General features: G+C 43.0%; 1 protein-coding gene across 2 annotated transcripts; it reads left to right on the forward strand.

The window, feature by feature from the left end:
• Positions 1-876: 876 nt before the first annotated feature.
• On the forward strand, positions 877-26669 carry LOC306768523 (kinesin-like protein KIF2A; the record flags this gene model as incomplete). 2 transcript variants are annotated; one of them, XM_079256914.1, is made up of 21 exons in its annotated part: positions 877-937; positions 1671-1765; positions 3328-3461; positions 3781-3833; positions 9828-9941; positions 12698-12798; positions 13287-13382; positions 13536-13590; positions 14390-14552; positions 14633-14723; positions 14799-14862; positions 14936-15027; positions 15103-15245; positions 16764-16968; positions 20362-20472; positions 20565-20632; positions 20884-21006; positions 22366-22510; positions 23289-23390; positions 23859-23994; positions 26568-26669. In XM_079256914.1, 21 exons carry the CDS (start codon positions 877-879, stop codon positions 26651-26653), a joined length of 2238 nt encoding a protein of 745 aa, XP_079113040.1. In that variant the 3' UTR covers positions 26654-26669. The 2 variants fall into 2 exon arrangements, with proteins under 2 accessions (XP_079113040.1, XP_079113041.1); XM_079256915.1 differs by having other exon boundaries at positions 3328-3447; positions 3779-3833; positions 9822-9941.
• Between the last annotated feature and the right edge of the window lie 546 nt (positions 26670-27215).

Consider the following 27215-nt stretch of genomic DNA (forward strand, 5'->3'; position numbering starts at 1 on the left):
CTTAATCAGGGACATAATCACAGCTTTCTGTTCAAAAGAGAACAGAAGAAAGGACACAGCAGATATTATCTGCAGGTGTCCAGATGTTGTGGCTGTGTAGCATCTGAAAAGTCATGATGATGAAGCTATTTTTGTTTAGAAGCCATGCTTCACAGGGTTTATAGTTCTCTGTTGTGATCTGTTGCTGCTATTATTATTTATTCATTCATCATGGTCATGTTATGGTTATGTAAATACAACTTAATAAAGAAAAAACTCAATGTAAACCTGGATATGTTCTATAATGAGACTCAGTATGGAGGACGGTACACAGCCTACAAAACTTCTCAGGAGCCCAACAGTAAAGGTCTAACTAGTCAGAGTAAATCTGAAGTCATACAGAGGTTAATTAAACCTGCAGTTGAATTACACAGAACAACAAATTTATCATCATGTTAACATTGCTTTTTTAAAAACATACTGAAAACATACAGGTATATATAAATATATTATTTTATATAAAATCCCTATGACAGTACGTGAAGTTCTTTTAAATAATATTAAATATATTGTAAAAATTATATATATACATATATTAAATATGTCATATATAAATATTATAGATAATATTTGCAGAAATATGAAATACCCCTCAGACTTCCCAGAATAACAACCAGAACAACTACTTCAGGTGTTTTTGTTTGTTTGTTTACAGCCTGTATATGAGTGGTAATTCGGGGAAAGAGGTCAGGTGAATCTGAAGATGCTTCTCTGCTGAAGCTGGAGGGAGACGGCCGCGCATGCGCACCAGCTGCTCTCCTCCTCCTGCCTGACCTCCGTCTCCGCAGCGGAACACATCCTGGACCGGGCGGAACCAGCAGAACCAGACCGGGAACGATGGCCGGGGTCTTCGGGAAGATCTTCGTGGGCGTCTACGTGGAGATAAAGCGAAGCGACGGTACGCGGATGTCCACGCACGCGGATGTCGCCGCACGCGCACCCCGCTGTCCATCCGGCGGTCCGGATGAGAGGAGCGAACCGGGTCTTTCTGCTAGATACCGAGCTGCTGATCATCTGGTTTGATCGGGGCGAGCAGCTAAAAACCCTGCAGGGGGTGTCGGGAGACTTTAAACCTCCTCGCGCGGTGTTTCCTCGCGCTGCTGTCATCCTGGGCTCGCGCAGACTCACGCCGGTCGGCCTGCGGAGCCTCGAGGAGGCGGGCGGGTCCACCTGTGCGGCCGTCCGGCTGTGGACACCCTCACCTGCCTCACCCGCACCGTGGCTGGACCCCCCTCCAGCTCCAGGATGGGGTGCACTGCAGCATCCAGCACTGGCCTGCAGGATGTCTGCATGGGGCCTCCCCCCCCCCCCCCCCCCCCCACCTCACTGCATACATCCATGTCTAAGAAGCTGATTTCTGCTCCTCTATCGGATTTTTATTGATGGTTTCTAATAATAATGTCTGATAATGAGCAGAAATGCAGAAAACAGGGAGTAAACTCTGTAAGTTGTCCAGCATGTGTGTCTCCTCATCAGCCACACCCAGTACTGACTATCCTCCTTATAACGCTAAACTCTAGCAGGAATCACTGCAAACAGAGAAATGTATTGCATGCAACATAATCCTGGTGACTCTCCGCTCCAGTGCAGCCCTGATCAAGCCTGCACATGTCTTCACATGGTCTCTGCAGGACGGATACATCAGGCCATGGTCACATCGCTGCATGAGGACAACGACAGCGTGACGGTGGAGTGGATCGAGAACGGTGACACCAAAGGAAAAGAGGTAAGGGTTTGCTAACATAGGAGTTCTTCAGACGTGCATTTTCACTTCTTTATAAATGTTTTACAAAATAAAACATCTGCTGGTTTGACACTAACTTTCAGGGTAAACTTTATCTGAAATATTTGTATGACGACCCGGATCAGCCAGGAAAAGGAAGTTACTGCTCGTTTGCAAATTAACTTACAACTTCAGTTCCAAACATGATGAACAGACGTTCACCAACCTGAGACAAACTGACTCTAAACGTTGTTCAGAAAAATGTCCCACCGTCTACAGTGTAGAGTATCATTCAGATATTCAGAGAATCAGAGGGAATCTCTGTATGCATGGGACAAGGCTGGATCCTGGTGATCTTCTGCATTAAAAGCAGACATGATTCTCACCTGGAAACCAGTGCATGGACTCAGGAATACTCCAGAAATCTCCTTCAGGCTGAAAGCCACACATGCAGGTTAAATCTTCATCATATGTGAAGAGGATCCAGAATCACGCCGTCTTCTCTGGACCAAAGCGCATTTAAAATGTTTTGAGACGCAGTCTTGCAGATTTCAGCAAGACGGTGCTAAACTATGAACTGGACCGATCACACCGACGTGGCTTCACAGGAGGAGTCCGGCTGCTGAACTGCTCCACCTGCGGTCCAGACAGAACCGATCCCAGCTCCCAGGATCCGTGTGATTCAGCTTCAAGCCTGTTCAGCGTTGGGTTGCAGAGCTGCTCCCGTTCCCGTCAGCCTTCATCACCAACAGAGGCTTCAGCCCCGGGCTGCGAGGCAAGTTCACCAAGGCGTACCATCAGGATGAAGAAGGGAGGGTCATGGAATCTGTGCAGGATGAAAATGGGTCAGTCAGCATTTTCACGTCACGCCAGGACGTTTCCTGTCTGCTGTTGGTCGCCTCTGGTCCGAATGTGCTGTTTGATCCCAGTGAAAGGATCCTTCTGGCTTCTTTAACACCTGGCGGAGTGACAACAAGCTAAATGTTCTTCCAGACGTTCACTTTTCAGTTTGTTTTCTAAAAGCTAAAAACCAGAATTTTTAAAAGTGATTAAACAAGTCAGACGTGTTCATACAGACGTATTTATTTAGTTTATTCATCACTTTAAAGGTGCAGTGTGCAACTAAATCAAAAGTTAATGACAGAAAAGGTCAATTATGATTAAAATGGTTCCTATTGGTATCTAATGACTTTACTAAAACAACTAACAGGCTTTTATTCTCTTAAAATGAGTCATTTATAGCTCTATTTATCGATTAGCTAATTTGATAGCTAGCATGCTAATTTGCGTCATTCTTCATGCCGTGCATGGCAGCTGCCACCATTTTTACTACGATGTCTCTGAATGACCAAACTGTAGTTTGTAGAAGATGGCACGCCATTCAGGATAAGTAACGCATTAAAAGCACCATAGAAGAAGAAAATAGCGCACCTAATGCCACTGGGTCAACTTAGATGAAAACATCTTTGCCAGAGGCCAAACGTCTCCCAGAGATAGTCAACAAATCAGTAAAATTCTTGGTTGTTTCTGACCCTGCGAGTGAATATCGACTGTTTTTCTCTCAGATCGACCTGGAAAGCATCTTTGCTCTGAATCCAGACGTCGCTCCTGATGAAGAAATACCACAAAGTCCTGAAGCTCCTCTTCCTCCTTCCAATATCCCCAAAGCCAGCAAAGTCCCCAAGGTCAGTCCTCACCAGTAGACACCGGTATCCACCAGTTCACCAACACACGGCCAAGAAACATGTTTAACCATTCGGTTTTACAGAAAGTATTTTTGTTACAGTTTTCACACAAAGACTAGTTTAATTAAATAAACCTGATTATATTTAACAGTTTCATCCAATCAGCAGATAAAATATAAAAGTGCAACATTAAAGTTTAATAGACAGAATAATGATTGATCTGCAGATTTTATGAGCTGATGAAACAGTTTATTTTCCTTCTAAAACTTACAGATGAAACATTCTGGTCATCATGAATCACATTTCTGCTGTTCAACTTGTTTTATTTTAGACTCGACGGACCACGGCGATACCCAAACCCGAGAACGCTCCGCGAGAGAACAGAGGTAAGAACCGACCTTGCATCATTTTTCATGTTTAACAATTAGACACTGTAAAAACCACAGCAATGCTCTACTACAATAGTACTAGCATTTCTTACAACATGTCTGCTGTGAGACGAGGAAGATGACATGTCTCATGGCGGACATCGTCTCTGTGGACGCATGACTGTGCACAAACACGCATATTCTGTACTTCACCTCATCCTTCCTACGTCCTCACTGTGACAATCGTAGTGGTGACGTATAACGTGTTGTAGTGGTGACGTATAACATGTGGTAGTGGTGACGTATAATGTGTGGTAGTGGTGACGTATAACGTGTGGTAGTGGTGACGTATAACGTGTTGTAGTGGTGACGTATAACGTGTTGTAGTGGTGACGTATAACGTGTCATATAATGTGTTGTAGTGGTGACGTATAACGTGTCATATAATGTGTTGTAGTGGTGACGTATAACGTGTTGTAGTGGTGACGTATAACGTGTTGCAGTGGTGACGTACAACGTGTTGTAGTGGTGATGTATAACGTGTCATATAACGTGTTGTAGTAGTGACGTATAACGTGTTGTAGTGGTGACGTATAACGTGTTATAGTGGTGACGTATAACGTGTTGTAGTGGTCGACGTATAACGTGTTGTAGTGGTGACGTATAACGTGTTGTAGTGGTGACGTATAACGTGTTGTAGTGTTGACGTATAACGTGTGGTAGTGGTGACGTATAACGTGTGGTCGTGGTGACGTGTAACGTGCGGTAGTAGTGACGTATAACTTGTGGTAGCGGTGATGTAAGACGTGTCATAGTGATGATGTATAATGTTTTGTATCATGTTTTGCAGTGGTGACATGTAACGTGCGGTAGTGGTGACGTATAATGTTTTGTAGTGGTCGACGTATAACGTGTTGTAGTGGTCGACGGTTATAGTGGTGACGTACAACGTGTTGTAGTGGTGACGTATAACGTGTTGTAGTGGTGACGTATAACGTGTTGTAGTGGTGATGTATAATGTGTTGTAGTGGTGACGTATAACGTGTTGTAGTGGTCGACGTATAACCTGTTGTAGTGGTGACGTATAACGTGTTGTAGTGGTGACGTATAACGTGTTGTAGTGGTGACGTATAACGTGTTGTAGTGGTGATGTATAATGTGTTGTAGTGGTGACGTATAACGTGTTGTAGTGGTCGACGTATAACGTGTTGTAGTGGTGACGTATAACGTGTTGTAGTGGTGACGTATAACGTGTTGTAGTGTTGACGTATAACGTGTGGTAGTGGTGACGTATAACGTGTGGTCGTGGTGACGTGTAACGTGCGGTAGTAGTGACGTATAACTTGTGGTAGCGGTGATGTAAGACGTGTCATAGTGATGATGTATAATGTTTTGTATCATGTTTTGCAGTGGTGACATGTAACGTGCGGTAGTGGTGACGTATAATGTTTTGTAGTGGTCGACGTATAACGTGTTGTAGTGGTCGACGGTTATAGTGGTGACGTACAACGTGTTGTAGTGGTGACGTATAACGTGTTGTAGTGGTGACGTATAACGTGTTGTAGTGGTGACGTATAACGTGTTGTAGTGGTGATGTATAATGTGTTGTAGTGGTGACGTATAACGTGTGGTAGTGGTGACGTATAACGTGTCATATAATGTGTTGTAGTGGTGACGTATAACGTGTCATATAATGTGTTGTAGTGGTGATGTATAACGTGTTGTAGTGGTGACGTATAACGTGTTGTAGTGGTGACGTATAACGTGTTGCAGTGGTGACGTACAACGTGTTGTAGTGGTGACGTATAACGTGTCATATAACGTGTTGTAGTGGTGACGTATAACGTGTTGTAGTGGTGACGTATAACGTGTTATAGTGGTGACGTATAACGTGTTGTAGTGGTCGACGTATAACGTGTTGTAGTGGTGACGTATAACGTGTTGTAGTGGTGACGTATAACGTGTGGTCGTGGTGACGTGTAACGTGCGGTAGTAGTGACGTATAACTTGTGGTAGCGGTGATGTAAGACGTGTCATAGTGATGATGTATAATGTTTTGTATCATGTTTTGCAGTGGTGACATGTAACGTGCGGTAGTGGTGACGTATAATGTTTTGTAGTGGTCGACGTATAACGTGTTGTAGTGGTCGACGGTTATAGTGGTGACGTACAACGTGTTGTAGTGGTGACGTATAACGTGTTGTAGTGGTGACGTATAACGTGTTGTAGTGGTGACGTATAACGTGTTGTAGTGGTGATGTATAATGTGTTGTAGTGGTGATGTATAATGTGTTGTAGTGGTGATGTATAATGTGTTGTAGTGGTGACGTATAACGTGTTGTAGTGGTGACGTATAACGTGTTGTAGTGGTGATGTATAACGTGTTGTAGTGGTGACGTATAACGTGTTGTAGTGGTGACGTATAACGTGTTGTAGTGGTCGACGTATAACGTGTTGTAGTGGTGACGTATAACGTGTTGTAGTGGTGACGTATAACGTGTTGTAGTGTTGACGTATAACGTGTGGTAGTGGTGACGTATAACGTGTGGTCGTGGTGACGTGTAACGTGCGGTAGTAGTGACGTATAACTTGTGGTAGCGGTGATGTAAGACGTGTCATAGTGATGATGTATAATGTTTTGTATCATGTTTTGCAGTGGTGACATGTAACGTGCGGTAGTGGTGACGTATAATGTTTTGTAGTGGTCGACGTATAACGTGTTGTAGTGGTCGACGGTTATAGTGGTGACGTACAACGTGTTGTAGTGGTGACGTATAACGTGTTGTAGTGGTGACGTATAACGTGTTGTAGTGGTGACGTATAACGTGTTGTAGTGGTGATGTATAATGTGTTGTAGTGGTGACGTATAACGTGTGGTAGTGGTGACGTATAACGTGTCATATAATGTGTTGTAGTGGTGACGTATAACGTGTCATATAATGTGTTGTAGTGGTGATGTATAACGTGTTGTAGTGGTGACGTATAACGTGTTGTAGTGGTGACGTATAACGTGTTGCAGTGGTGACGTACAACGTGTTGTAGTGGTGACGTATAACGTGTCATATAACGTGTTGTAGTGGTGACGTATAACGTGTTGTAGTGGTGACGTATAACGTGTTATAGTGGTGACGTATAACGTGTTGTAGTGGTCGACGTATAACGTGTTGTAGTGGTGACGTATAACGTGTTGTAGTGGTGACGTATAACGTGTGGTCGTGGTGACGTGTAACGTGCGGTAGTAGTGACGTATAACTTGTGGTAGCGGTGATGTAAGACGTGTCATAGTGATGATGTATAATGTTTTGTATCATGTTTTGCAGTGGTGACATGTAACGTGCGGTAGTGGTGACGTATAATGTTTTGTAGTGGTCGACGTATAACGTGTTGTAGTGGTCGACGGTTATAGTGGTGACGTACAACGTGTTGTAGTGGTGACGTATAACGTGTTGTAGTGGTGACGTATAACGTGTTGTAGTGGTGACGTATAACGTGTTGTAGTGGTGATGTATAATGTGTTGTAGTGGTGATGTATAATGTGTTGTAGTGGTGATGTATAATGTGTTGTAGTGGTGACGTATAACGTGTTGTAGTGGTGACGTATAACGTGTTGTAGTGGTGATGTATAACGTGTTGTAGTGGTGACGTATAACGTGTTGTAGTGGTGACGTATAACGTGTTGTAGTGGTGACGTATAACCTGTTGTAGTGGTGACGTATAACGTGTCATATAACGTGTTGTAGTGGTGACGTATAACGTGTTGTAGTGGTGACGTATAACGTGTTGTAGTGGTGACGTATAACGTGTTGTAGTGGTGATGTATAACGTGTTGTAGTGGTGACGTATAACGTGTTGTAGTGGTGACGTATAACCTGTTGTAGTGGTGACGTATAACGTGTTGTAGTGGTGACGTATAACGTGTTGTAGTGGTGACGTATAACCTGTTGTAGTGGTGACGTATAACGTGTTGTAGTGGTGATGTATAACGTGTTGTAGTGGTGACGTATAACGTGTTGTAGTGGTGACGTATAACGTGTTGTAGTGGTGACGTATAACCTGTTGTAGTGGTGACGTATAACGTGTCATATAACGTGTTGTAGTGGTGACGTATAACCTGTTGTAGTGGTGACGTATAACGTGTCATATAACGTGTTGTAGTGGTGACGTATAACGTGTTGTAGTGGTCGACATATAACGTGTTGTAGTGGTGACGTATAACGTGTTGTAGTGGTGACGTATAACGTGTTGTAGTGGTCGACATATAATGTGTTGTAGTGGTGACGTATAACCTGTTGTAGTGGTGACGTATAACCTGTTGTAGTGGTGACGTATAACGTGTTGTAGTGGTGACGTATAACCTGTTGTAGTGGTGACGTATAACGTGTCATATAACGTGTTGTAGTGGTGACGTATATCGTGTTGTAGTGGTCGACATATAACGTGTTGTAGTGGTGACGTATAACCTGTTGTAGTGGTGACGTATATCGTGTTGTAGTGGTCGACATATAACGTGTTGTAGTGGTGACGTATAACGTGTTGTAGTGGTCGACGTATAACGTGTTGTAGTGGTCGACGTATAACGTGTTGTAGTGGTGACGTATAACGTGTTGTAGTGGTCGACGTATAACGTGTTGTAGTGGTCGACATATAACGTGTTGTAGTGGTGACGTATAACGTGTTGTAGTGGTGACGTATAACGTGTTGTAGTGGTGACGTATAACGTGTTGTAGTGGTCGACATATAACGTGTTGTAGTGGTGACGTATAACGTGTTGTAGTGGTCGACATATAACGTGTTGTAGTGGTGACGTATAACGTGTTGTAGTGGTCGACATATAACGTGTTGTAGTGGTGACGTATAACGTGTTGTAGTGGTGACGTATAACGTGTTGTAGTGGTGACGTATAACGTGTTGTAGTGGTCGACATATAACGTGTTGTAGTGGTGACGTATAACGTGTTGTAGTGGTGACGTATAACGTGTTGTAGTGGTGACGTATAACGTGTTGTAGTGGTCGACATATAACGTGTTGTAGTGGTGACGTATAACGTGTTGTAGTGGTCGACATATAACGTGTTGTAGTGGTCGACATATAACGTGTTGTAGTGGTCGACATATAACGTGTTGTAGTGGTGACGTATAACGTGTTGTAGTGGTGACGTATAACGTGTTGTAGTGGTCGACATATAACGTGTTGTAGTGGTGACGTATAACGTGTTGTAGTGGTCGACATATAACGTGTTGTAGTGGTCGACATATAACGTGTTGTAGTGGTCGACATATAACGTGTTGTAGTGGTGACGTATAACGTGTTGTAGTGGTCGACATATAACGTGTTGTAGTGGTGACGTATAACGTGTTGTAGTGGTGACGTATAACGTGTTGTAGTGGTGACGTATAACGTGTTGTAGTGTTGACGTATAACGTGTGGTAGTGGTGACGTATAACGTGTTGTAGTGGTGACGTATAACGTGTTGTAGTGGTGACGTATAACGTGTTGTAGTGGTGACGTATAACGTGTGGTAGTGGTGACGTATAACGTGTGGTCGTGGTGACGTGTAACGTGCGGTAGTAGTGACGTATAACTTGTGGTAGCGGTGATGTAAGACGTGTCATAGTGATGATGTATAATGTTTTGTATCATGTTTTGCAGTGGTGACATGTAACGTGCGGTAGTGGTGACGTATAATGTTTTGTAGTGGTAACGTGAATTGTTGCTCCATGTCAGAGTCTTAAACTGTCCATGTGGAAGTGAGAACTTCTGTACATGTTAATGAACTGATGCAGAGATGTTTTTATTTGTATTAGATGTTTAAATGAACGTTGATTTGAGTGTTTCTGGATCGCTGTGTTTGCATACTGACTCCATTCTGCTGCCAGGACTCTTAACAACAAACTTTAAGCTGAATATAGACAGGATTCTGCTGTTATGTGTAACTCAGAATCTATTTCCAGCTCGATGGTTGAGTTTTTCCTCTGGTTGATGGTAACGCAGTGTTTTTCTCCTCAGCTGCAGCAGTGGGAACCACCCGGGCCCGACCCAGCCAGCACAGCCAGGCTGCAGAACCACCTCCGCCCTCCATCGCTCCTCAGCCTGCAGTCAACCAGGCACTGATCCAGCAGCAGAACGGTAACACACAGCGTCAGCTGCTGTCAGAGGTCCTTTCCAGCATCTCTGTTGTCTGCTGGCGGCGGCCAGCAGCGGTGATGTCATGCTCCCACACAGCTGTGGGTTTCAGGGCGTCAAAGCCTCTTTCACCGCCTGCAGCTCAATACTGCAGCGCTTGTTCCAGTTTTCCTCTTGAATCAACATAAATATGCAAATAAGATCAAACAAATTCAACCCTCAGACTTTCAGAATAAACTTAAAATTCTGCAGTTTAATGAGTTTATTTACAATCTGTAAATCCAGTTAGTTGTCTCTCTGCTGCCCTCTGGTGTTTAAACCAGTAACATCCCCCCATCCACTGCATCAGCTCCACCTGAAAACACAGGTATCTAGCCAGCCAATCACACGGCAGCATGTAGGCGTGGTGAAGACTGAAGGTCAAACTGAGCATCAGGATGAGGAAGAAAGCAGATCTAAGGCTGCTGGTCTCAGTATTTACTGGGATTTTCACCAGCAACCATCTCCAGGGGTTCCAGAGAAGAGAAAACATCCAGATGTTGATGTCAGAGGTCAGAGGAGACTGGTCAGACTGGTTGGAGATGATGGAAAGACAACAGGAAGTCCAGTCAGCACTGGTTCCAACCAACATCATCTCTGAACACACAACCTGTCCAGCCTGGAAGCAGATGGTCTCCAGCAGCAGAAGACCACAGCGGGTTCCCTCCTGTCAGTAAAAACAGGAAACTGAGGCTACAATTCACACAGACTCACCAGAACTGGACAATAGAAGATGGAGAAACGTTGCTGGTCTGATGAGTCTCCAGTTCAGCTCCACATTCACATGGTAGGATCAGAATCTGCTGGAAACATCATGACAACATGGATCCATCCTGGTGGAACGGGAGATTCTCATCAGGATGTGCAGCCGCTATGTGATGCTTCACATCAACATGGAGGAAAACCTGCGGAATGTTTCCACCTTGTTAAAACACACCAGGTATTCAATCCTCAGTCCTGATACTTATGGACCTGTCTGCTGCTTTTGACACAGTCAAGCATCAGATTTTCCTCTTCACTCTCTGAGCTCGGCATCTCTGGATCTGTCCTCTCCCGGTTCTCGTCCTACCTCTCAGGAAGATCCTTCAGAGTATCCTGGTGAGAAGAAGTGTTCAGCTCACATGAAGTGAAAACAGGGGTGCCTCAAGGGTCGGTGCTCGGCCCTCTTCTCTTCTTACTATACACCTCCTCACTTGGTGCAGTTAGAAGCTCTCACGGCTTCTCCTATCACTGTTACACTGATGACACTCAGCTTTTCCTCTCCTTTCCTCTGGATGACACAACCGTCTCAATGAGAATATCAGCTTGTCTTGCTGATGTCTCGGCACGGATGAAGGCTCTCCACCTTCAGCTCAATCTGTCCAAGACAGAGCTCATTGTCTGCCCAGCCAATCCTTCCTTACTTCCACATATAAGTGTGAAGCTTGACTCTGTCACACTTGTTCCTATGTCTGCTGCCAGGAATCTGGGTGTCATGGTGGATGACTAGTTGGCCTTTAAGGTTCATGTTGCCTTGGTTGCCTGTACCTGCCGATATGCTCTCTACATCATCAAGAGAATCAGACAGTACCTGACAGAACACACGACTCAGCTGTTGGTTCAGGCTCTGGTCATCTCACGCGTCGATTACTGCAGTTCCCTACTGGCAGGTCTGCCTGCATGCTCTGTTAAACCTCTGCAGATGATCCAGAATCTAGTTTTCAACCAACCCAAACGAGCTCATGTCACTCCGCTGCTAATCGCTCTTCACTGGCTTCCGGTCGCAGCACGCATCAGATTTAAAGCTCTGCTTCTGGTTTACAAAACAATAACTCAAACAGCTCCCGTCTACCTTCACTCCCTAATCCAGGCCTACACTCCCTCTCCACAGGTCAACTCCACAGCTACGTTCCACCAGTGAAAGACGCCTCGTGTTACCACCACAACGTGGGACTAAATCAGCAGCCAGATTCTTTTCTTCTGTTGTGCCATGATGGTGGAATGATCTCCCAAACTCTGTCCGCTCTGCAGAGTCCCTGTCTACCTTTAAGAGCAAGCTGAAGACTCAGCTCTTCCAGGAGAACTTCTACACTTAGTTTAGCTGTATTTATTGGAAAGTTGGAGAACTTAGCCCAGTTCTTTGCAACAAACTTTATGGTATTAATTCTTTGTATTATAACATAGATGATATTATGGGATGGGAAGGGAGTAAACAGAAAAGCAAAACAAAAAATTAAAAAACAGAAAAGCAAAACAAAAAATTTAAAAAAAGAAAGAAAAAGCCTGTAGCACTTCATGTAAGGACCTGCTTCCAACTGGACAGTCCAGTAGCATCTTCCTACGATGTCCTCTACTGTTTGATTTTGTGCTTGTTTTGTTCTCACTCATATGTAAGTCGCTTTGGATAAAAGGGTCTGCTAAATGACTGTAGAATAGAATAGAATAGAATAGAATAGAATAGAATAGAATAGAATAGAATAGAAAGAAGGTCTGATCCGGTACGAGAAGGTGAACCTGAAGAGGACAGAAGACTAAGAGAAAGTTTTGCTACTTTGTTTTGTGTAACAAAAAGAAAAACATTTAATATTTAAACTCCTTTCCTAATGTTGGAGCAAATGAACTAAAGTTCACACATATAAATCTTTTCATGCTGAAAGGTCGCTGGTTTGATTCCCAGCCTGTATGAGCTTCTGTCTTCCTACTGAATGTTTATCCTTGTTGTTTATGTTTGTTTGTTTCAGCTCGGAGGAAATCCAACTGCGTGAAGGAGGTGGAGAAGCTGCAGGAGAAACGGGAGAAGAGACGTCTTCAGCAGCAGGAGCTCAGAGAGAAGAGAGCTCAAGTACGAGCAAAACCACTTCATATGAACACGCAAAGCACGCGTTAAGCCCGTGTTTCCTCTGTTGGATCCTCCACTGAGTTTTAAAAACACTTCAATTTAATTTGTGAATAAAAATAAACTAAATCAAATTTAACTTTTATTTGAATTCTGTTTTGTTTTATTAAAAAAAAATTTTTTCAGTTCTTGTATTTAATTTTTATTTAGATTTTAAATAGATTTATTTAAGTCTGTTTAATATGTTTCAATTTATCTTACTTATTTAATCTTTTATTTATTTATTTATTTTTAAAGTCTAATAGTTTTTAATTTAAGATAAAATTAAAAAAAAAATTTAGACAAAACATAAATTTATCTGTTATTGATTTATTAATCTAATTTCTTATTCCTTTACCTAATAATTAACATGAATAGTTGAGCTGATCAGAACCAGCATTGTTTCTGCTTTTACTTTGCATGATGGGATGTTTCTGTCTGCTGTCCCGCTGCAGGAGGTGGATGTCAACCTACCCAACTATGAGATCATGTGCATGATCAGAGACTTCAGAGCCAGTCTGGACTACAGACCTCTGACCTCCAACGATCTGGTGAGTCGCCGTGCGGCCACCTCCCCGTGCAGATGGGGGGGCGAGACCACGAGGTGGATTTGGAGATCAGAAAAAAGACAGGCGAGGAGATGAAACATGAAAGTTTGGTTCGTGAATAAATCTTCATTTTTCTGTTTTATTCTGACGTTTCAGATCGAGGAGCACAGAATATGTGTGTGTGTTCGTGCACGTCCCCTCAATAAAAAAGGTAAGAGAACCTTCATACGTCCACAGAGACGATGTCCTGCGTGCACGTTTCCCAGCATCAGGATGTGTTCTCACATGAAGGAGGAACATCTGGTGTGGAAGCAGCTTCTGCATGAGATACATGTTTATACATGATACGTGATGATGATGATGAACTTAATGAGTCATCAGGAGGATTGTTTTTATTGGATAATCGTGATTTTTTTTTTTTTTTTATCATTCTCTAAATCTGTTTTTAAATCTCATATTTTATTCAGTTATTTTATTCCCTTTCTTACTTGTCTATTTTTTATATATTTTTTTAAATGTTAAGTTTGAAATGATTATATTTTTATTATTTTACTCTTGTTTAATTTAATTTAGTTTATTTTGTATTAATTATTTAATTGGGGTTATTTTCTTTTCATTAAATTATTTTGTCTTATTCAATTAATATATTACTTTTTAATTTCTTTTTTCATTTTGTCTTATTAACGCTAACTAATTTTAAGTGGTTTTTATGTCTTTATTAAATTAGATTTAATATATTTCTTTTGGTGTTTTATTTTGGTTTGATTAAATTTTCATTTGTTTTATTTTCGTCATTTTTCATTTTAATTTGGGTTATTTTAAATTTTTGTCTTATTTCAAGTTTTTTTAAGGATGAAAATGTTGAAGCAGAGATTATTTTCTAACTGCTTAAGCAACATGAACAACGCTGGAAGTAAAGAATAAATCGTATGAATCCATAAAAACATCATGAATGAATGAACACCATATAAATGTTGAGCAGAAATGGATCAATGTGTCGGTCTGTTCAGAGTTGTCGGTGAAGGACCTGGACGTCATCACCATTCCCAGTAAGGACGTGGTGATGGTCCATGAACCCAAACAGAAGGTGGACCTGACCCGCTACCTGGAGAACCAGACGTTCCGATTCGACTACGCGTTCGACGAGAACTCCACCAATGAAATGGTTTACAGGTGCGCTGTTGTCTCTCTGACCTGCAGAAACCCGCCCCCTCACTAACCCCCCCTCCCCCCGCCCCCTCCCCCCGCTGCAGGTTCACGGCTCAGCCGCTGGTGGAAACCATCTTCGAGAGAGGGATGGCGACCTGCTTCGCGTACGGACAAACCGGAAGTGGAAAGACACACGTGAGTTGTCAGACTTGGACATGAGGAGAGTTTGTTGTGGAGCCGACCGGTCATGTTGTGACTTCCTGCTTCCAGACGATGGGCGGAGACTTCTCAGGGAAGAACCAGGACTGCTCGAAGGGCATCTACGCACTGTCAGGTCAGATCCTCGCACGCCGCCGTTTTCCCTGCAGGATGATGCGGATTGAGCTGGCGTTTCTCTCTCCCTGCAGCCAGAGACGTTTTCCTCATGCTGAAAAAGCCGGTTTATAAAAAGATGGATCTGCAGGTTTTCGCCACGTTCTTCGAGATTTACAGCGGAAAGGTGAGTCTCTCCAACAATCAGCGAATTGTCCAGAAGCCATGAGGAAGAAAAGCTTAGTGGAATGTGCTTGTGAAGGTGTTTGACCTGCTGAACCGGAAAGCCAAGCTGCGGGTTCTGGAGGATGGGAAGCAGCAGGTGCAGGTGGTCGGGCTGCAGGAGAGGGAGGTGAAGTGCACGGAGGACGTCCTGAAACTCATCGAAGTGGGAAACAGCTGCAGGTGAACACGGGGGGGACGTTAAGCCTTAAAACTGCCTGCAGGCCTTTTTATAAAACAGAATCATTAAATTAGACAGGAAGTGGCTTCATCATCACTTCTGTGATTATTTTACTCAATTTTAATCAAATCAAATCAAAGATACTTTATTCATCCCCGAGGAGAAATTCAGAGTTCAAGCCAGATCGTCCAGGTTTGACATACAGACATGTAACATTAATGACAAAAGAGTAATACAGAACCAAGCGCTGCCTTATAACAGATAAGAACAGAGATACAATAGGATCATGGGGGGGTCGAGGAAAAAAGGTCATGTAACTTTGGGCGGCGCCACTAGATGATGCAGTCCGGAGATACAGAGGAAAAAAGCCTCATACACTGAAGCATGGACTAAAACAAGACACACAGTCCAGGGAGGGGGTGAGTCATGTGGGAGGAGACCAGGGGTGGTTGAGGAGGGGGACAGAGCGTCTATGAACATCTCTTCGTCCGTTCTCAGGGGGAGTTGCACCGGCCCGAGGCCGTTGGGAAGCCGAATCCAGATTTGATTGTTGTTTGGGTTCCAGGCGAGGAAAACAATTTGCCCTTGGCCTTGAGTCCATAGTTGATCTCAGGCAGGCAGCTCCAAACAGGCGAATGGGGGGGTCAGTTTCCACCAGTTCTAGCAAAAATCTTCTCCATGTGTTGTTGATTCTGCGGACCAGCTCGACTGCAGAAGATGACCAGTGTGGGCCAGACTGGTATCCTGCTTACGGTTGAGTCTGGTCAGAGCAAGAGTCTCTGCACTGCTAGCTCGGCACATACCGTTACAGAATTCTGGCAGCCTGCCAGTTGTTGCCAGAATCTCACGGGTCTTTAGGTAGATCAGAACTCCACCAGCTCCAATCAGCAGAATCTCGATCACCAATAATCCAAAGATGTAAACATCCTCCACGTCCTCAGAGAACAGAATCGACAGACACATCGGTCTCCATCTGGCCCATGAGTCCTGAACGTATCCAGCCGGAAGCGTCCCCTCAGAACATGCGGGCTCCCCTCTGCCCGATCTTCGGGTTGAGAAAATTTGATCAATTGCATTGAGAGACCAGCCGATCAAATCCATGATGTAAATTTGAGTGGAAGTACAGAGATGTTAAAAAGAGGCTCAGAGTCAGACAGGACATAGTAGCAGGCCAGAGTGGGAGGGAGGGGAGGAAACAGGAGCAAAGAGAAAAGCGTCCGCCTTCACTGAGAGCAGGAGTGGAATTAAATATAAAAGTTATAAAATAAAACATACAAATAAAACCAACAGAAGAAAGCAGACTTGTCCTGCTGTTTCCCTTCACTAATAAATCTGTAGCTATTAATGGATCTTCTGGCCAGGACTCATTCGCAGACCGACTCATCAGATCTGTGCAGATCCATGAATAGATGATAAACATGGAGGTGTGTTCGGGGAGATCTGCTGGAGTTTTTAGGGTTAAACACAAACCTGCAGGTTGAGAGACGATGAATTCACCGTGATGACTTTGTCTCCTGCAGGACGTCCGGCCAGACGTCTGCCAATGCTCACTCCTCTCGGAGCCACGCCGTCTTCCAGATCATCCTGCGCCGGCGAGGGAAGATGCACGGCAAGTTCTCGCTCATCGACCTGGCGGGAAACGAGAGAGGAGCGGACACGTCCAGCGCCGACCGCCAGACTCGACTGGAAGGAGCAGAGATCAACAAGAGTCTGCTGGCCTTGAAGGTCCGGTTCTTCACACGTCCTGACTCTGCAGCTTGTGATGATTAGTAGATGGAAGTCTGGCACTAGAAGCTGAAACGATCTGAGTAAAACCTGCAGCTTCTGGTTTTATCAGGCTTCATCCGGTCAGGTCTCTCCTACATGCTTGTATTGGATCAGGATTGGAGCGTTCGTGCAGAAAGGTCAACAACGCTGGGAACTCAGGTCCAGGTAGAAGATCAGTGGACCACTGCTGGGGGGGGTGTCATGGAGAACTGGACCGTCTGGTCTGCATGGGTCTAGTGGATTCTGCAGAGCCGCGTTTCTCAGTCCAGGTCCTGGGAACCCACTTCCCTGCATGTCCACAGACCTTCACACCTCCTCTAAATAATATTTCTGATGGAATCGTGTCGAGTCAACGAGAAAGTTCGCATCAGTTCATACTATTCACATCCAGCAGATACATAATCGGCCAATCAGAGAAGGCGTGTCTACAGCGTCAGCTTCAACAAAACTTCCAAAATAAACAGCTTTTCATGTCGTTTACTCGCATCGTCCTGTGTAAAAGCCTCGAGACGTGTTTCTACTCAAACAGCTGATTCAGATGAAAGAAGTTCATCATGAAGCTTTTCAGCCTGTAAAGCAGCCGTTTGTTTCATTCAGGTGTGTTAAAGGAAGTGTAGCGGAATATGCCTCTATTGATTATTAATTTATTAATAATCGAATATCCTCGAAGCACCACCCATCCCTTTTTAATTAACCTAAGATTCAGGAGAATGAGACAACCTGAAATAAACTCAATTCAATAAATACAGTCTCAATTTAAAGGAGTAAATCCGAATAACGAGCGAACCAGAAATTGTGCATCAGAAATTATGACGGATGAATTGATCACATATTTATTGACAATGATGATCAACAATACAGTAGGAGAAACCAAACAGTTAAAGAGAGGTTATTAATGGAATTGTATCATGAATATGTCTGCATGGGTTTTCAATTCTGACATTAATAAGGAACGCTGAAATTAATTAAATGAGATGGAGCAGGAAGAAACTGGTTGGGATTAAGCAAATAAATCGGGATAATTATCTTACTTAAATCTTTGATAAGAATGTGTTCAATAATCCTAAATTTGGATGAGAATTCAAATTTAATTATTTAGTTTAAGTTTGATGAACTGGTCTGGGACATCACAAATGTTCAGAGCGCTATCAGATCCTACTTTGGATGCTGGATGTCCGGAGTGTGGGTCGAATCGGCTGGTTGGTTCCCTTTTCGATCCAGATGATCCAGATTGTCCCAAAAATAGATAGTTCCAGAATTTACGTGTAAAGACGCAGTGAAAAAGGTTAGGCTACGGTCCTGGTTAATTACTGATCTCTGGAAAAATGACTGGTTACAAATAAACACTTGTTGTACTTTCTCCCGTACGGAAGAACAGAGAGGTAGAAGACTTATTTTTCTTATTTTATTAAATTTCGTTATAAGAAAGGAAAGAAGAATAGACCGAGAGAGGAATAGAGAGCGCGAAAACAGAGAGATGCAGGAAGTCAGGCCGCAAATCTATTTTAAACGGACCCGCCTTTCGAACTTCCAGCCAATCACGAGTTGCTTCAGTCAGAAGCTGACCAACCTTATCCAATCAGGTCAGCTCTGGTTCCTTCCCTCTGCATCTCATTAATGTGAACATGATACTCAAATTCTTTAGTTGTTCCGTCCAATACACATCAAATCACATTCTTAAGAGTTATGCAGACTCCTCGTTTGTTGGGAAGAAAAGCATTAACTTATAGTATTACTTTCACACATGAAAGCAAGATTGGCTGCATGTATTTTTATTAAGGTGGATAAAATAATTGTCGTACTCAGTCTTATCGGACGATGAATCCTGAAAAGGAAACACACATTTTATTTGTTCACATTAGTAGCTTAAGGGAGGTCTGAAGCTTGGAAAACGTAATCAACAATTATTTAATACAGTGTTCATGATAATTATTGGTGTGTGATCAGTTCAAAGATTTAAATCACGTATCAAGATAAAATAATGAAAAAGGAGAAATTCAATCAAAACAATTAACCAAAGTCACTTAGACTAAGTTATATTGGTTACAGGGAAACTTTAAAAGAAGATCAATGAAGTTAAGCATCTGAAGTTTTCCTTTAATTGGGGGAAGAAGTTTGGATCTCTTTCCAGTCCCCTCTCAGTCAGGGGAGGGGGTGTTCTGGTGCCATGAGGTCTGCTACCTTTTTGACAAGAACCAGCGTTTGGTCAGATGTGACTCTCTGTATCTCTTGACCTGTAAACTATAAATTGTGTTTGATGTTTCACTTAGAAAATCTCCCTTTGTTGACTCAGCTGTGTTCTGTAGAGATGAGATAGGGTGTAAATCTCTGGGTCTGTCGTCCTCCTTTGGGTCAAATGGTCACCCTTCTCGTCCTGTGTGAACCAGTCTTACTGCAGAGAGAGAAGTGAACTATTCTTTAATCCAGTTCGAATGTCTTTTAATCCTGGAAGGCCAAGATCATTACAGAAGATAACCTCTAAAATATGCAGGGCAGGGGGTCCTGAGAACCAGGATGGAGAAACGCTGCTGAAGGAGGTGTCTGAGTCCAGATCACTGGCTAAACGATGAACTTGGTCTCCGTGGGACGGACCTCGTTACCAGGAAGTGACCTTCCATGTCGTCATAGAGGTTTTTATGAACAGTGACGATAAACTGGACTCATGTGGATCTGCTTAGATCACATAAACACCTGTAGCTGGAGGTAAAGACCCGACTGGGGGCCTGCTTCCCACACTGTGGAGGTTGACCATGGACCGTCTCCCAGTCAGGATGAAAGTCTGACATCATGGTTCTCCAGGAACAGATGAAGCATCAGGAGAAGCTGGGAGATCATGAGGGGTTGACATCAGCTTCCTCTGGAGGTTTTTCCAGGTTCTGGGATCTGATAACTCCTGGTTTCCTGCACTTCCAGCTTTTCCAGGTGTGTCAGGAGGAGATGCAGGACCAACTGGAGGGATTACGTATCTCTTCTGGTCTGGGAATGACTCAAGGAGCTGGAAAGTGTGGATGGGAAGAGGGGTGCTGCCTTCTTTTCCAGGACGTCCATGTCTCCTCCAACAAGATGATGATGATGTTTGTGCATAGGCTGAGGAAGAGGAGGGTACCGACTGGCCTGACAGGACTAAAACCCCACACTGCTGAACACCTGAAGTCTGCAGGACATACGGGACAAATAAGAGCTGGAATCCTGGATGTCATCAGACGGAAATGGGAAAAACGTTGCAGGTTGAACTGTTGATGGGATTGTTTTTCAGCCTCCAGTACAAGGATAGATGATGATACTGATGAAGAAAAAAAGATCTTTGTGTTTTTTGTCATAACAGCTGAACATGCTGTTGTGTTTGTGCAGGAGTGCATCCGAGCGCTGGGCAGGAACAAACCACACACTCCGTTCAGAGCCAGCAAGTTGACGCAGGTGTTGAGGGATTCCTTCATCGGAGAAAACTCCAGAACCTGCATGGTGAGAAAACCCCGCGGACAGAAACACAAGAAGACAACTCTGACGTGACTCCGATTCAGTTCCTGGTGACGAATGTGTGGTTTCATCTGCAGATTGCAACCATCTCTCCCGGCATGGCGTCCTGCGAAAACACCCTCAACACTCTGAGATACGCCAACAGGTGAAAAAATCTCCATTAATGCAGGAAACTGAATCACACTTTATTTTCTGTGTCTTTAAACTAAAATCTGCTTGTTTCAGTCAACATCAGTAGCTTCAAGATTCACGCAGAAATGATGAAAAGTTAGTTTTATCTGTCAGAAATGTCTTCATTCTGTATTCATTGATCAATGATGGTTTAAAATGTTTGGTTTCTGTCATGTAAAGTTAAACAGAATCGTCCTCTGGTCTCTCTCCACCATGTCTCTGCAGAGTGAAGGAGTTCGGGATAAGCCCCTCTGACATTCCTTTCTCCCAGAGCGGAGGTGGAGGAGGTCGCTCCGAGCTGTCGCCTACCTACGAGTACGAATACGTTGACTGGTTTCATGTTTGGATGTGAGATGAAACGTAGAAAAGTCTGAGCTGAATATTTTAACTGGATGAAAATTCAACCCATTTTAAAACTCTGTGAGCATTTAATGAACCATTAAAACTCCAACTCTGCTTAGTTTTATGTAAATCTCCCAGTCAGCAAGCAGACGTGATGTTTCCATGGTAACATGATGTTTCCATGCAGACGTGATGTTTCCATGGAGACGTGACGTTTCCAGTTAGACGTGACGTTTCCAGTTAGACGTGATGTTACCATGGAGACGTGATGTTTCCATGCAGACTTGATGTTTCCATGGAAACGTGATGTTTCCACGGAGATGTGATGTTTTCAGCCTCAGCTGTCAGATTCTGAGGCTAAAATGATGTAAAATGAATGTATGAACAGATAAAGCAGCAAAAAGAGAACCCAGAAGTTTGTAGAAATAACACACACAGATCAGCAGTGACCAAGCCTTTTCTCATCTGTACATCATTCTCTCACGTCTGAAACACACACACACACACACACACACACACACACACACACACACACACACACACACACACACACACACACTCACACACACTGTCTTCATGTTTTCACACGTCTTCCTGCTACTATCTACCTGCTGTCCTCACTGCAGCACCTCCACCTCAGCTGCATCCCAAACGTCTTCCTGGCTTTATTCCAGCCATAGAGGATCATTATTTTCCTGCTTTTCTCATCACTTGTTGATCTTTGGCTGCTCCTGATTGGACGTTACCGTCAGTTTAAGCTCTCTGATTGGTGGAAAGTCTGACAGGAAGTGTCTTCATCATCATGTCCAGGTGAAAATAGAGGTCTCTTAGCAACATGGTAGTGATGGTGATGAAGATGTGATAAATAATGGTGGATTTACCATCTGGAGTCTCTGAATAAACACTACATGTTGTGTCTGGATTGTAAACCTCCTGGACGGATAGAAACGCTGGAAAACCTCCGTAGACCAGCTGGAGGGTCACATGACCATCCATAATACCCGGTACACAAAAACTGTTCCTGAGACACTAATGATGATGATGAAAGCCACAGACCTCGGGGCGATCTAGTGGAGTTTTAAGGGTTAGTTATGCAGCATCAGGACCGTATCAGTCTGCTTACAGCCAACTAAAACTCAGCGTTGCGTCCTGAAATGAAGACTCACTTTGTCCCATCTCTAATTATTTTGTTTTTAGTTATATATGTTGTTTCCATCCATCTCCTTCATGCAGATTTAAGGTCAAATCTGAAAAAAGATGGATGAAGTCCACCTGCATCATCACCATCTTTATGTCTCCCTGGTAACCGCCATGGTTTCTTCCCCAGCTGCGTGTGCAGTGCTTGTTTTTCTGCTGTGTTTTCAGCGTGAAGGAGCTGGCGGTGGACCTGGCAGCACCGATGGAGTCCCATCAGGGAGGACACATCACCCAGCTGGAGGTGCTGGAGGCCCAGTGGGGAGTCGGCAGCTCTCCGCAAAGAGACGACCTCAAGCTGCTCTGTGAGCAGAATGTGAGAGCTTTTATTCACACTGTTTGGATTATTGGTCAGAAAATGGAGGTAGATAAGAAAAGAAGAGACTTTATGTCCAATAATGTGCAAAAGCGTCTCACATAGAAGCTCAGATGTTCCAGAAAACCCTGATGTACATCTCAGACCCTCCAGGCCTCAGCTGCAGGTTACAAGTTCATTACAGTCCAGTTAGAGAGACTGAACCAGTAAGGCTTGCTGGGAGACTGATGGCATCATGACTGCAACTTCCTGCTGCTGGAGGAGCTTCTAGAAGCTGCTGGATCATCAGTTTTCATGCTGACTCAGAGTTACGGATTATTTTTAGTTTTCAGATAAACTGGGAGCGTAAAGAGAAAAGCTCTGACAGTAAAGGCTGAATTTATGCTTGTTACATTTTCTATTTAGTCTCTGCAGAGATGTTATTATGATTGTTTTCATTAATAATAGTAATTCATGACCTCCGTTAAATTATCCCAAAATTTCAGATTTATTTTATTTATTTTTTGTATAGCGCCGCTTCACAACAATGTTGTCAGAGATTATTCCTATTTATTTGAGGAAAAGATATGATTTTTTTTAACAAAAAATTGATTTTAAAATTGTGAAGCAAAAAAAGATTTTCCCACCCCTGCTTTACATACACATCATTTCAGGCCAAAATCTGGTTTAATTACTGAAAAAAGCTTAATTTGCTCGAACTAAATGTTCCTGTCGGTGATTCTACCTTTTTGTGTCTCTGCTGAAGACAGAAACTGCTTCTGTTTTTATGTTGCTGCAGGAGGAAGAAGTTTCACCACAACTCTTCACCTTCCATGAAGCCGTGTCCCAGCTGGTGGAGATGGAGGAGCAGGTCCTGGAGGACCACAGGGCCGTTTTCCAGGTAATAATAACGATATAGATCAGAAGAAGAAGAAATTTAACAGTTCAAATATTCGCAATAATCCCCATATTTTCTTTCTTCTCAAAATTAAATCATGAGAAAAAATTAAGCTTATAGTTTATTTCTATTTTTTTTAATGAATAATGATAAACAACATCAAAATATTATTTTTAATTTGATAAAAATTAACGTAAAATAATTTAAATAAAAATATATTTCTCATTTATATTGTTTGGATAAAAAGAAAAACATTTTTTAAATCAGAATAAAACATTTTTCAGACATTTTAAGCAGTAAAATGATAAGAAATCATTATTATGAATTTTATTTATAGATAGATTTATTTAATTATTTTATGATGCTGTAACTGAACTGTGGTTTACGGTGTAGTGAGGGAGTTTGTCCTCTAGAGGGCAGTGTAACCAGGACCCTGCGAGGAGATGCTGATCTGCAGCTTGTTGTCTCCAGGAGTCCATCCGCTGGCTGGAGGACGAGAAGGTTCTTCTAGAAATGACGGAGGAGGTGGACTACGATGTGGAATCATATGCAACGCAACTGGAGCAGATCCTGGACCAGAAGATCGACATCCTCACCGAGCTGAGAGGTAAACTGAAGCCTGAGCAGAGCTGATTGGATGATGGAGCGACAAGCAGAGTCACAGGAAATGTTCTACTGCCATGAAAAGTTATGACCACACTGTGATTCCTGAAGAGGAAACCAGACCAGCTTCATCTCTTTTCTCCTTTTCTGACTTGTTCTGTCCAACATTGTAGCTGCAGATTGAAGAACAGCAGCAGCTTTATCCCAGATAGAATACAGGACAAACAGCCAGCTGTTAGAGCTGCTGAAAACAAAGCAGACAATCATCAGCAGCACCTGTAAAACACAGACTAGCTGGGAAAAAGTCTTTATTCACAACAAAAACCTCAGAAACACAAAGAAAACATTAATATTAAACCCTCAGGACGTCACTGGATCCTCTGGTTAGTAAAGGAGGAGTTAGAACATCAGGAATGATCAGTGTTCATAAAAATGCGACTTGGTTCATGTAGAGATCAGAGGCAGACCAGGAGGCTCAGGAACCAGGTGACTTGTTCCTGAAGAGATCCACTTCATGTAAATACTGAAAAGCCGTGGACCTCCAGCCCACCCCGTACTAAACCCATGCTTGGTTTCATGCTTTCATATTCTCACCATTAAGACTGTATTCAGAATCAGAAACTTTTATTGCCATTTGATCAGTGTCCCGGCCCAACGACATGACTTCCAGTAAAACCTATAGACAGACAACATACACATAACTGGAGGAGGGGGACGGTGCATCAGTCTACATCCACATGGATAATCTGATAGTAATGCCAAGGAATTTTATTCTGTTGTAGACATTTGGTTTATAGCAACATATAAAAGCACCGACACACAGTCGAGGTCACATTCTAAACCTCGACATTGTAAACATGTTGAAATTTCCTCTGTTGCAAGATCTAAACTGTCTTTGTCCGCACATTTATGAGAAAACAAGTGCGGAGCTGATCCAGTTTATAGGTCTGTTACCAACGATTGCAGGGTCAGATGATGGACTCCTGCTTCATTAAACAGACATGGTGAAATACCAACGTGACCACAAACTCAAAAAGAGAAAGCAGAACAGCTGAATGTAAGAAGAGGAAAACAAAACTTCAAATTCATTATGACTTGTATGAAGTTTGCATCAGTATAAAACACAAAATATAGACCTGTATCTAACCAGCAACAGACCTGTCTCTAACCAACATGGACCTGTCTCTAATTAGCTATAGAGCTGTATTTCACCAAATATAGAAATGGCTTTAACCAGTTAGAGACTTGTCTCTAACATGCTATACAGCTGTCTCTAACCAACTATAGACCGGTCTCTGACTACATAAATGGCTCTAACCAGGTACAGACCTGACCAACTAGCTACAGGCCGGTCTCTAACTGTTAGATCCGAGATAACTGTAGTCGTGTTCAATCAGCTTAATGACTTAAGAAGACTTAAAAGAAAGTGGAAAGATGATAAATAACCTTTGTCACCAGACAACTACATTCCAACAAAGTTTGTAAGTGTTGGGAGCAAATAAACATCTGGATTCGAGAAGATTTCCAGCCAATAAATGAAGACAAAACTGAGATGAATCTGTTTGGGAGCAAAGGAAAGACAGTCAGTGTTGGTAAACACCCAGAGACTGCTGGTTTACAGTCCCAGAACAGTTTCAGACCAGGATACATCTGTCATATGTTCAGAGAAGATACCCCAAGCAGAGGTCTTAGATCCAAAGACTCAGGTCAACTAGTCCAGACCAGAGACCAGACCAGGTTCCAGACTAAACATGGAGGAGCAGCATTTAGCAGTTATCCTGCAAACAAGTGGAAGACACGGCAGGTGGAGATTAAACTCTCACCAAACACCTTTAAATCCAGGTTAAAAACTATTTTCTCATGCTCTGGCATGAAATCCGCATGGTAACTGATCTTGATTGTAATTATCTTAATATAATTTATGATTTTACTGTGATTTTTCTTGCTATTAATTTAATTTCAACATTTTTTATTTTATTTTCTTTTTCATAAAATATTGGCAAATCCAAAAAACAACCACAGAAAATATACTCCGAAGTTACAACAACTAATACAAACCCATTGTGGTACATTTCATGTAAAAAAGAAAGGAAAAGAAAATATATGCCGTCTTTTCTTCTAAAAACCTGTAATTCTTTTGATATTTTTGTAAGAAAGTACTTGCAGATAAACAAGGCAAGGGCCTTGGCTTACCTTGCCTTGCTTTGCGTAACATGAGGAGAACTTGATAAGCAGCCTTCTAAGACCAGTTAAAGGAGCCACATGACGGCCATTAAGTCAGGCTGGAACTTGTTTTGTCTGCCTCAAGCCTCTGGAGTGAACCTGGAATGGACACTCCTCAACCTGTCTCTATGTGGACGATGTCTTCATTTTAATCACAGTGATTCTGAATGCTAACGCCTCGGTGGACTCCAGGTTGGGAGTCGCTGCTTTAAACTCAGATCTGTGGCTAAATGAGGTTTACAACCTGACTTCACGTCTCTGGAGGGAAATTGTTCTGATCCTGGGTCAGCAGGTGGTTTGTGTGTTTTCTGCAGGATCGAACCTCTTGTAAGACTCTGCTCTCTCTCCTTTCAGATAAAGTCAAGTCGTTCCGTTGTGCTCTCCAGGAGGAGGAACAAGCTAGCAAACAAATAACCCCGAAGAGGCCTCGAGCGCTATAGAAAGCTGACATTTAACTCCAGGCTCGTACTGCTGCAGAACGAAGACACTGACTGACCTCCGTGTCTCCACGTCCGTCATCCGTCCATCTGTCAAACCAAAGAGTCGACCTCGTCGCTCTTCCATCCTCCCGTCAGATTAATCTACAAGGTGTGTGTTTAAGTCACAAGTGCTTCATTGAGAAACAAACAAAATATTTGTTTAAAAAATTTTTATAGTCAATCATTGCTTCTCTTCATGTTGGCCAATTTTCTAAGCAGCTGTTGCCATTTTGTGCAATATTTGGAGGATTTTCTTCCTGTTCTCCCTCGTTTCAGCTCAGAGGCAACAGGACGTGTGGAATTCATGTTCAGACGTATGTAAAAAGTTAAACTGTGATGAAAAGATAAAACTAATCTTAACATGGTGCGAGTTAAGATGAAGGGTGAGCTATAATCCAACATGTCAACAGATTTTTCATTGGTCAGAATAAAGACAGACTTCTCCTCGCTGCTGTGTGTTTGAGTCTTTCTGTGCAGTAAAATGATCCCAGTTGGGAAGCGTTTCTCTACAAACTGACGGGAT

Source organism: Telmatherina bonti (assembly GCF_933228915.1).
Source record: "Telmatherina bonti genome assembly, chromosome: 17".
NCBI classification, from domain to species: Eukaryota; Metazoa; Chordata; class Actinopteri; order Atheriniformes; family Telmatherinidae; genus Telmatherina; species Telmatherina bonti.